This window comes from Numida meleagris, chromosome 4, assembly GCF_002078875.1.
Source record: "Numida meleagris isolate 19003 breed g44 Domestic line chromosome 4, NumMel1.0, whole genome shotgun sequence".
NCBI classification, from domain to species: domain Eukaryota; kingdom Metazoa; phylum Chordata; class Aves; order Galliformes; family Numididae; genus Numida; species Numida meleagris.
Window position 1 is genome coordinate 74366172 of NC_034412.1, and position 12172 is coordinate 74378343.

The 12172-nt window shown below is 34.4% G+C and overlaps 1 protein-coding gene across 6 annotated transcripts in view; it reads left to right on the forward strand.

Annotated features, from left to right (window-relative positions):
- ATP8A1 (ATPase phospholipid transporting 8A1) overlaps positions 1–12172 on the forward strand; it is a 95585-nt gene that overhangs the window by 61258 nt on the left and 22155 nt on the right. For all 6 annotated transcript variants that reach the window (XM_021394113.1, XM_021394112.1, XM_021394114.1 and 3 more), the window contains 6 exons: positions 1451–1634; positions 1738–1848; positions 6373–6447; positions 6579–6701; positions 9046–9124; positions 11460–11521. In XM_021394113.1, the coding sequence (XP_021249788.1) occupies positions 1451–1634; positions 1738–1848; positions 6373–6447; positions 6579–6701; positions 9046–9124; positions 11460–11521 (634 nt within the window). The remainder of the gene's footprint in view (positions 1–1450; positions 1635–1737; positions 1849–6372; positions 6448–6578; positions 6702–9045; positions 9125–11459; positions 11522–12172) is intronic.

The following is a 12172-nucleotide window of genomic DNA, read 5'->3' on the forward strand; positions in this document are numbered from 1 at the left end:
ACTAAATGATTGGCCCTAAACCTATTTAAAAAAAAAAAAAAAAAAAAAAAAAAGTTCTCAGGTCAGGAATCTAATGTAGAAGCTGGCAGACACTAATCTTGATATCATACTCCTCAGCAGTGTTCAAATTTTAAAAATAAAATCTTAGAAATACTGCTTACTGTACTTGGACCATGAGGATTCTTCTGGAGAACTTTTGCCCATAAGCTTTCACTGCAAGGTTGTGCTCATCCCAGTGGCCTTTCTCAAAAATCTCATAGCATGTCTTGGACGTACTGCTACCTTCAGACTTGAGACTATTTAAAAAGAAGGCTGTTGAATGTGGAGAGTTTAATTTCTTTCTTTATCTTAAAAGAGGTGAGGGATTTGTTCTGTTTTAGAGGTTTTTTGGAGGAGACAAGGAGAAGAAATGTGCAGAAGTGCACATTGAGGTAGAGAAAAGAACTTTTTCTCTCAAACTGAATTACTAAAGAGCAATGTCAAGACGAGACAAATCATTCAGCCTGGCTGTTACCGTAAAGAATGTTGCACAGACAGGATCATTGCATTTCTTCCTGTCTTCTAGTATCCCTAAATGACTCACTGAAGAATGGTCTGCTTGGCAATTCCAGTGCCAGGAAGCACAAGACTGGATTGCCACACTGCTTAGAGTTTGCTCCTTCCCTTCCTCACCCTGTGAAACGTGCTGGTGCTGGCACATAACTGAAAATAATTCACAAAAGTTATGATGTCTTAAATATACAGACTGAATTTCAACATTCAAAATAGAACACTGTGACCTTGAAATGGAGCATACACATGTGACATACAGAAAGATAGAACCAAAACTGGTACAGTTTGATCAACAGATCCTTTGAGAATCATCTGTGAAATAGTTTATTCCTTCCCCAGCCACATTTCTTAGTGGGTGGTTGGTGCAATCCTTGAAAGAATGAAGAAGTTACGAGCAGTTACGTAGAGTGAAGGATCAACAATCAGGGTTCAAAGTTGCATCCTCCAACTTAGCAGTGTAGGTTACACTAATGTATTGGTGCTCCACACTTGTTACTTGTTCCTGTTTGCTTTGACATCTGTGTCTTAAATTTATAAAATAAGTATTTTAACAGAGAGGAAAATAAAAAAGTATAAAAGCAAAATACAGAAACAACCTACAGTTGTTTCTAGTGGTAGCGGCAACGTTGGGTTTTCTTCCATTTCTACATTTTAGGGGCCCATTACTGTTTGACTTACGTGTCTCTAGTCCTATTAATGTCTCGTTTCAACAAATCCAAGGATTCTGTGAATTTTTCTGGGAATTTGCTTTTGGCATTAGTGTAAAGGCCAACAAGATCACGTTGACTAGGATGTTAGCCTGGTTTTAGTGCCTTTTCAAGGAATAAGGTATGTTTTTCAAGGTCTTTCATTTGAAAGTTCTGTATTAATTTTTTTTTTATTTTCTGTTACATCTTAGGGTATCTCCGCTTCAAAAATCTGAAGTTGTAGAAATGGTCAAAAAGCAAGTTAAGGTAGTAACTCTAGCAATTGGTGATGGAGCAAATGATGTTAGTATGATACAGACGGCACATGTTGGTGTTGGTATTAGCGGAAATGAAGGTCTACAGGCTGCTAATTCTTCAGACTACTCAATAGCTCAGGTAAGCCATTATTTTGTAAAAGACCAAAGTAGAGTAGTTTAATATCAAATTAATAACAATCTATGCACATTCTCATTATATGTTTGTTTCTCATTTTTTGCAGTTCAAGTATTTGAAGAACTTGCTGTTGGTTCATGGTGCGTGGAATTATAACAGAGTAGCTAAATGCATCTTGTATTGTTTCTACAAGAATATAGTCCTTTATATCATCGAGGTAATTATACAGTACAATAAATTTTACTTTATGAAATTAAAACTTTATTATTTTTCAGCTTTTCTATATGATTTTAAGAAGCGTTTAACTGTCAGTAAACACTAGTGCTAAATCTTTATTAAATTCATTAATATTATTGTTTTGCTTTTTTTTTTTTTTTTTTTTTTTTTTACTTTAAAAGACTCCCAACAACAACCTTAGTAATGAGTTCATAAGTAGCCTTAAATTTCCCAAGAGATGTATGTGCTTAAGCTCTTTGTTGAGCTGGTGTCATTAACTGTCTAATTTGTAAAGTGGAGTCCTGAACTGTGTTGTGCTGTTTGGAACAATCCTTAGGATTTTTTGTGTACATGCTTAATTACACTGTTGCATGCTTTTTACTCATTGAGGTGGTAGCCATGCCTCTTTAGGCTCTATTTTGAAGCAGGTTTACTTTCCTAAAGGTAACTGACCTAATTTTCTCACTTGTGATTTTAAGCGGAATGGGATCTTGTGAAAAATACAGTAGTATGAGAGGACTGTGTTGTAATAAATATATATCTATTCATTTGAATTGTTAAGACAGCATGTGTAGCTGTAGTTTTCAAGACCTTCATGACCATTGCAACCTTACAATTTTGAGTGTATTTTTAAATGAATTTTTATAATATATATCTAGTAACAATATTTGTTTGATTCAAGCTTTAAATTAACAGTGATATTATAAGTTAGAAATATGGAAAAAATATTTCAAGCTTTTTATAAATAATTATAAATAATTTAATTTTATAAAAATTTATTTAATTTTAATAAAAATAATTTTTACAAGTAAATCTTCCATATTTGTACTGTAGTGTGATTAATGTAGGTGTGGTTTTTGACCTTCATGACCACGTTGCAGCCTTGTGGTTAACAATTATTCTTAAAATCATTTTAATTTTTAATGTATCATCAAATTAATATCTTGAACTTTGACAGTATGGATTTAATTCTGACTGAAAGAAATTGTCATCTGTTAGACTTGATGTAAACATTAGGATAATAATTCTGATCTTGATGTTTATATTAGTGATCTTCTACTGTTGCAATATTTGAAAATATTTAAAACTTTTTATTTTATAAGTAGCAACAAGTATACAGACTCTTTAGAAAAACGTATAAAATAGGAAGCTGTAGGAAAAAAAACAAATTTATTAAACATCCTTTTTGATTTAGAGACGTTTTGTAGATCCAGCATTTCAAAAAGCTGATTATCTAATCGAATGATCTTACTTCCATAATTACTGATTGGTAGTTCTTCCATCAGTTTTTTTTTCAAATTTTTTTAAACTTTTACTAAAAAGCAGTATTATGTGTTTAAAGAAAAACTTATGAAGTTGGGCTTTAGAACATACTTCTTGTTTTCCTTAATTTTCTGTTCTTGTCACCTTCAAACGTGTTGTAAATATGTAACTTAAATTGGATGTAAATATTCCACTATTTGCATTCTTCCTGAGAAACTTAAATGCAAGGTGCAAAGACCCTCGAGTGTAAAAAAAAAAAAAAAAAAAAAAAGTACTAGAAGCAGTAGTAGCCTCTACCTGCTGAGCAGGCAGGCAGAAGGGCAAAGAGATCATTTTTATGTGGATTTTGACCCTTTATATATCATGCATACAAGTATTTTGTCATATACACCCTCTCTAGAAGATTAGAGGACTTCTACTTGAATTACTATATACCCAACATTTGTCAGCTCAAAATCTTTCACAGATGTTAATGACTCATGTCAGTGCTGTGAGTGAATGGGCAGAAATTCATCCTTGAATGTCTCTGGAAGGGACAACTGCCAGTCTTGAATCTCTCTTTTCAGTTTTTTTTACAGATCAGGCGTGGGAGCAGAGAGCTCAATGAGTATTTGTAAGCTGCTGCTTAATATGCAGAAATGCTACATCAGGAAAACGTCTGTGAGGCTTTTGTGACCACGCCTCTTCTGTCTTGGAATTTAGAAAGTAATACAATGAAAGACATGTCTGGAAGTTTTTTTAAAATACGGTTATGTTTATTAGCTGAAAATAATAATACCTACCTTTACTTAACACGTGCATGTTATATTTTAAATGTCTGTTCAGTAGAAACAAGTACTATAATGGATTCCATGTAATCTAAAATGTAGCCTTGTTTGTAGACAATTGTGAGGTGAGATGAAATATGTGCCTCAAGTTTCTTGGTTTAGGAAGTGCAAAAGGTTTATAGTAATGCTTCATGCACTTTGAGTAGTGTTTATCAACATTTAAACTATTGAAAAGAAACGAGAAGTGGTCAGTAGTAACTTTTTTCTCCACCCTGTGTTATGACTCAATATATATTTAAATATGCACCTCATCTTTTATATGGGACTAGTCCCCATAACATTAAAGGTTATATAGCGAAGTATGATTATAATGCATGTAAACTGTACTGAGTTTAGTTTTAAAAATGGATGGTGGAAAGTAAAAGTGTTTGTGCCCACTTCTTTGCGTTGAATGATTTGGAAACATGGCAATGTAAGGATCTGCATTGAGATCTATCTCATTTTATGAACTGAAGTCTTTCATTTTGGGAGACATTCCATGACCGCTGAGCTACAAAATGGTCTGAATTTTCACTCCTCTTTCATTACAGTCCAAATTACTTCTCAGAGAGTAACTTTCCTCTCGTTACAGGGATGCTTGATCAGTAATTTGAGCAGTTTGATTAGGGCATACACCCTAAGTATCTTAATCTGTGCCAGAATTACCATTATGTAAAATATGTCATAAAAACTCATATTTTGCAGGTACAGTTGCCTTCATTGTCCCCCATAATCAAGATGAAACACAATTGTCCATGATCAAATTTCCCACTATGAAGAAAGAAACTGTGTGTTTCTTGTCACTATTAATACTGTTTTCAGCTCTGTGGAGTTTGGTTTTCATGTAAGGTTAAGGGTATCATTTTCTTCCCAGAGTTGTACATTTGTTAAACTGTCTAGCATTACCAGCAAAGAGATGTATGCATTTATGCCTGGCTACTGAGTCACATTCCTTGATGACGTTTTGTTTTTCCACCACCCTAAGCCATTTCAAATTAAGAGTTTTTAAAAGGGGCAAATCATGTAATGGTATCTGTCCATCAGTCCCCTGCTAAGAACCATCCTCCTAGTTTGGGGGTTAGTTAATGCAGGGGCTATGCCTAATGAAGAGGTTAAAAAGACCGAAGGCAGTTGAGCAAAACTTATCTTGAACAGTAATGATGAGGTTCTAGACTAGATTCATGCTTTAAGCTTAGTTGTAAAATATCAAACAAATCGTGCTGATGTTTAATACTGAACACTCATACTACTCTCGTACTCAATTACTGAAAAAATGCTGCTAGTAAATATCTTTTAATTTCATTACAGTTTAATCTTAATTCTCACTACAAAAATCCAAAAGTAAAATACACAATGTTTAATAAAAATCTGATTGATAACTGTGATGGAGTAATTCCATTAAATAACATTGCTTTTCAAGTGAATAGAAGAAACATTACAAAATAGAATGTTTGTTACAAGAGAAGTAAAGAAACTTAGAAGATTTCTGAAACTTCATTGTATTGTATGACTTCATATTGCAAATCTAATATTTGTGATTTTTTATACAATCTTGGTCTAATAATTGGACATAGATATTTTTACTTTTTATTTATTGCTTGAATAAATAGCCGTTTTAACTGGATTTCAACTCCTGCTTTTTGTGTTAATAGATGCTAATTTCAATTCTTTTTCAATCTCAAAGTATTTGCAAAAATGTTCAGATATATCTCCATGTAATAAAAGAATAAGTTTGTTCATAGGATCTGATTATCAGGATGTCGGCCTGCGTACGTATTGATAAACAGGGAATTTGTAGCAATTCATGCTGCCATTATGAAGTCAAATGAAATATAAACTGTAGCAAAGTCTCTGCAAAGTGATATTTAAAAATTCACTTGAAAGACATGAGCCTTAAACTAATTAGAATATTGTCCAGGTAATCCTGACTTCTGTCACCTTACAGTGAGTATTTGTCAAAGACAATATAATTTTGGCATAACTTGCTAATAAAACATCATCAGACATACTTCTCCTGTCATTCAACTAATATAAGTATGAGGTAAGAAAAATAGGAAAGTGGTCATGGCTGTATGCTGTGCTGAAGGACATGAGAAAATGTGGGTTTTTTCCATGTTTCTAAGAATTTGCGTTGCATTTGTATTATGTTTTTTTTTAAATGAATTGAGCTAAACTACTCTTAAATGATGAAAAAACATGAAATTAATTCTGAAAATAGCTACCTCCCTGAAATATTTTCATATTTAGATGGAATTGCTCACATATTAGAACAGATTACCCATCTGTTCTGAAAGCAAGTTGTTTCTATAATTATTTCTATTATAGAGGTTTAAACCAGAACGCTCTCAACTGTATTGTAAATGTTTCTAGGGATACCCCGTTTTGTAAAGCTGAAGAAAAATCTGTTTATTACACCTTGCAAGACACTTGAGTAGTATGATTCTCCTCTTTTTCAGATCTGGTTTGCTTTTGTCAATGGCTTTTCTGGACAAATTCTCTTTGAAAGATGGTGTATAGGCCTTTACAATGTGGTAAGATTGTTTTTGTGTTTTCATCTTTTATCATAATCATAAAGGCTTCTTGAGTAAGCAGCTTTGAATAACCCTTAAGCAAGGCTGCACTTCTCAACTCTTGCAGTATGTTCTTTTAATCCGTATACTAGATGTTTACAGCAATGCCTCCACTGACTCTTGGAATATTTGAGAGATCTTGCCGAAAAGAAAACATGCTGAAGTATCCTGAGTTATACAAGACTTCCCAAAATGCACTGGACTTCAATACCAAGGTAGATAAAAATCAAATATAATTAAAACATAATTATCTTTAGGAGAAGATTTTTATTGCTACTTTTCCAATTGTCCACTTACCCGTAAATGGTACAAATCATATTTGTCTGTTTTTAGTAAAAATGGAAACAGGCAGCAAGCATTCTTTTATTTTCAACCTTGATTCTTTTTCTCTGCTGGCAATGAAGCTGTCTTCTATAGGCAGAAGTGATTAAACTTCTCTGTCATTGGTTTGTATGTGTTTGTACTGTTATATGGAAATGGATTACAGAAGCCTGTGGAGAAGCATTTCAGAGGACAATAAAAACTGTCATTAGATTTGTAGAGGGAGGGACGTAGTTCAATTCTTTGTCTATTTAGGGTTGTGATTTTACAATTTAATTTTGAGTTTTGGAAAAAAAATACTTGAAGACAGTTAAAAATGCATCAGGGAGATCAAAAGAAATTTGAGGTTACTTCTGTTAGAAAATAGTCAAATCTGATCTTGGAGTTGAAATAGTTAAAAAAAAAATAGGGCTTATATATAAAACATGCAATTTCTACAGATTTGTCCATAAATAATCTGTATTAAAAGATAAGCTTTTTCCTGAGTCTGCATGAGTACTCTGTCGTTTTAAGACTTTCTTCTGATTTGATTTTATTTTTCTATATATAATTAGGACATTGAATTAATGTCATTGTATAATGACATTGAAGACGTTTTCAATTTGTCACTGAATACCTCTTAAGTGATGGTTTGTAGTTCATGTGGAGAGTTTATACTGTTACTCTGTGCCACTTTTCCTATGAAACTGAAGTACTTGTACAGAGAATTACTTGTCTAAACTATCCTTGGATCTTCTATGCATAAGATTTTTCTCCTTCAGCCCCACTTCCTCTCTTCACCCACAAGCCTGAAAATGATAAACTATCACTATATCACTGTGAATGCTTTACCAATGTAGCACTTTTAGTAGTCTATTAATTCAGGCACGTCTGTGTTGTGATAGTTTTAACAGAGTAATATATGTCATGAGTTACAGTTGTTGGATTGTTTTTAAATGATAACTCTGTAATGTATTTATTTTTTATTGCACAGTTGTATTGTTGACTTCACTGGAAATTCTGTGGCTCTTCCTATACAATACTCATTAGGAGTAAGAGTCTACAAAATTCCCAGCTATATAAGTTGAATAGGTGTTGTTAAAGATTTGGAAACATGACTGTCTTGAATGTTGATGCAGATGTTTGTTATGGTAAAAGGGATCAAAGGTTATGAGGTCATGACGGAGGTTAAAGGATTAGCATGTGACAATAAGAATTGGTCAGGAAAATGGAAAAGTAGAACTAATTTTTCTTGCATCCACCTGTGCTTTCTGTCAAATAAAAACTTCTGGTAATGACATAGCAAGAGGGAGAGACAAAGGTTAATGAGTAGCACAAGTTCAAATGGTGCGAAGTGTTGGAGTGTAAATTGGATCATACGTCGTAGGGTAGTTGTATAATCTAACAAAAGACTCAGACATTGTGGAAAATGTTGTGAGGCGAGCAACTTAATTTCAATTGTTTGAACATCTTAACTCTGATAATACACATAAGTTAGTTCCAATAAAGGCTATAATTCTCAAATGCATTGCTAATGAAAAAAGAAGAAAAAGACTGTTATCCTGAAGGCACAGGTTGCAGATATAAAAAGACTTAAGAATATGTATGATATATATTATGGAAAGCATCAGTTGTTTCTGGATAAACTTAATACAGTTCTTTTTGGAAGTTTTTTTATAAGTGAAAATAAGTTTGAAGATAAATTCAAATTATTTTGCAAGTACATTTAAGAAAGTTCCGTGTGATGAAGTTGAGCACTTCAAGAATGGAGCATATAAGGAGAAATCTTAGGAAGATAGTGTTTGTCCTTTTCTAATTTCTTTGTATGTGGAAATATGTAGGTAAGTTTATGTAAAACTCAGGGTTTGTTGTTCTGCTTGAAAAATCATTACACAAAATGTAAATTATAAAAACTGAAGTCCTTTATTACTTCCCTTCCTTAGAATGTAGCAATTGTTCCACTTGTCTGGTTTGGTTTATTTTTTTTCTGGTTATACTCCCATATGTATACATTTTAATTGCCTTTCTGATTTGAAATTAAAAGGAGGAGAGAATACATACTTTTTTTCAAAACATAAAAATAAACAAATGACCCATGAAGAGCTAAGAGGCAGAAAGTGCCTGTCAGTTATTTTGCTTCACAGTGGTGGCCTGACAGAAACACGTTTTGTGAATCTAACACACAGATGAAAAGAAAGGTCAGGGTTCACAGAGCTAGTTTGTTGCAAATGGTTCTCATGGTTTTCTCTTTTTCCTTAGGTTTTCTGGGTACATTGTTTAAATGGCCTCTTCCACTCATTCATTCTGTTTTGGTTTCCACTAAAAGCCCTCCAGCATGGTAAGTGTTATGAAAAATAAAAATATAAATCTTAAAAGGTACTAAGTTTCTAAGTAACTTTTTTTTGGTAGTAATGCTTTATTAATACTGACAGTTTTGAGAGATAGTGTCACTTCTAGAATTGAAACAGATGCAGTCTATTTAAAATGTTTTCTTTAAAGTGTGATTAAAAGTAGAAGCAATACTGTGTACCTAAAACTATATAAAAACATGTTTGAAGTTAATTTAAACTATGGAGAAAATTACTATTTAGTTGTTATCTTTATATAATAATCTACTGTGTAAAATACTTAAAAGATCATAAATCACTAGAGTCCTTTGCATTGTCTCTTATGTTGTAAGTCTCTATTGCCTGTGGATACAATCCCTTCTGTTACTCAGGGACATATCAACCCAGTAGCTTACATCTGTATCAGTAGGCTTGTGACAGATCAAAGTAGGTCATCCTGGACAGCACAGTCCTGTTGCTGTTCTAGCTTAGCTGTCATATGTGCTCCTGAGATGTAGAAGGAAACAGGATGATTGGGAGGCGCACATATTAATTGTCAAAGATTGAAAGCATTGTTTCCAGTTTGTGGGAATATTTGTGTTTATGGCAGCTCTAATAGAAGTGGGATGTTTTGCCTCCACGTTGTAGAAAATTTAAACATAAGAACAGCTTGTGCCTTGTAGTTTTTCTGTAAAATTGCTAGTCATCTCAGCTTTCTTGATAACAGCCGAGCAATTTGCTCTGTCACAGTTGACTGAAATGTTCTCATGGATGTTTTGGAACTGTAGGAATGTTCTGGTGGTTGACATCAGAGAGTGAGACAATTACAGCTGCTTGTGCCTGAGAAGGCTAAGGGAAAAACTTCTTACAATATTCTATGTTGAGTGACTTCTGACAGATACTGGAAAGCAGAGAGCAGCCTGTTTTCTCTGAAAGGCCAGTGGATGCAAGTTCAAGGCAGCTTAGTGCCTTGAAAAGGGTTGTGGACAGCCCAGGAGGAAGGAGGTCCCAAAATGTTATTTCATATGCTAAAACCACAGACTCAAATCCGTACTAAAATGCAAATTCAAAGCTGTAGTCAATCTTTGTAAGAGACTGATGCATTACATTATGCAGAATAGAGATCATGTGTGAAGAGCAAATCTGAGATACCTGGGTAAGACTGCTGGTTTCCTGCAAGAGCATTCCAGTGCGGGCCTCTCCAGCTCGCAGCAGAGGAGCTAGAGCTGACCTGTTAACGGCTGCCAAGTGGCTCTCCACAAGTCTGAAAAAAAAACACTTTGTCATTCTCTCCCTTCCTAGAGAAGGGCTAGGTGATGAAGGGGAGCAGAAATAAGACCAGGGGTTTGTATTCTTGGTGCGTAGTACAACAACAGCTCCCTGTAGGTCCAGCTGGTGCAGAATTCTGCATCAAAGGGAGAAGAATGCAGGATAGAAGCCGCTGAGTGTATATAAAGAAGAAAGAGGAAATAATGCTATGTTTTCCTAAGAGAGATGCTTACAAGCATCAGAGAGATCCACTGGAGAACAGAACTGCTGTGAACAGGTCTCTGTCTCCAACTTTTCTTATGAAAGAGACAGTGCAGGAGAGTTCTGAGAGAAATTAAGGGAGCAACGGAGGAAGAATGAGAAATACCACAACTTTAAGAGTGCATAAAAGTGCTGAGTCTTAACAGTCCAACCTCTGGGAACAGACATAGCTGCCTGCTTATTCCTGTGTTTTATTTCATTGTGTTCTTTACTGCTAGGTGTATATTGTTAAGCAACAGTGCAAATTTGAGCAGGTATTTATTAGTACATTGAAAATCTTGAAGATTATGGAAGTCACACAGAACTCACAGCCTTTTCTTTGAGTGCTTTTTCCTGTTTACTCATTAGAGACAAGAAATATATGGACAAGTAAGGCTAAGTGGAAAATTTCAAACTGCCTGCATTGTAGTAGCATCTACCAAGAAACAGGTGAACGGATAATATCCATGGATTTGTAAGAATTGTCAGGATTTGTTTCATAGAACCTAGACACTGGACAGTGCACAAAACTAGAGTCTGCGCTCTGTGTTGTATCATCTGGATATAAAAACTAATAAGGACATAAATCTTGACAGAAAATTTTCATGAAACTTCATCAACATAGCAGTAAATGGCAAAGTCAAATTTGTAAACGCAAGTGACTCTACCAGCTGCCACCTCTCTTGTATAAATGTCAAAATGAGCCATGTTCTCAGCTTTGTTTTCAGGCTTCCAGAGCTCTTGTTGTTCGTTGTGGTGTGTGGTTCTATCCAGGGATAAATTTCAAATAGAGTATGGTACTATTGAGGATATTTAAGTGTTTGCTTTCTTCCCCAGGCACTGTATTTGGTAATGGTAAAACTTCGGATTACCTGCTCTTGGGAAACACCGTTTATACTGTAAGTCTTGCTACAGCTATCTGGTGCTCTATCAACTGTCTGTATTGGCTCTGTCCTTAACTCCTACAGAGATGTTTTTTTATTATTATTTATAATTTTCTGTATTGAAGACTTGATAAGAAATGGTACTTGGATGACTCTGAGAAGCCTTAAAGTGTGCTTTAACTCAGGTTTTTAAAACAAAGTACTTTAATGGAGTAAAGATGAGGAAGATGCATCTGTCCTTTACTGGAAACAGCCTATTTTTGAAATAGTGGGAATTGTCTGGGTATCATCTGTTATATCAGGTGGCTCATGAACATCAACGCCTGCTTTTTTAGGTTTACAGTAGCATTTTCCACTGCTTAGAGAAATTGTTTCATTTCTGATAGTTTCAGTATAGTAATGCGGAGCTGATCATTGCTGTTTGTCAAGCTATATCCATAAATGCTTAGAGGTCACAATAGACAGTGCAGTCCTTCTGTCACCTTCTGCAACTGGTTTTCTGCTTAGAGAGCTGAAACCTCACCATCTTGAGAGTCTAATTGCTTGTTATTTACCTGCAGAATGGTCAAGAATTCCGAATAAACTATTATTTCACCATCTTAAGTCCAGACAACCTGCTTTTTCTTCAGCTTTCCAGGTTCTACAATTCCCTTCACCTCACACTGA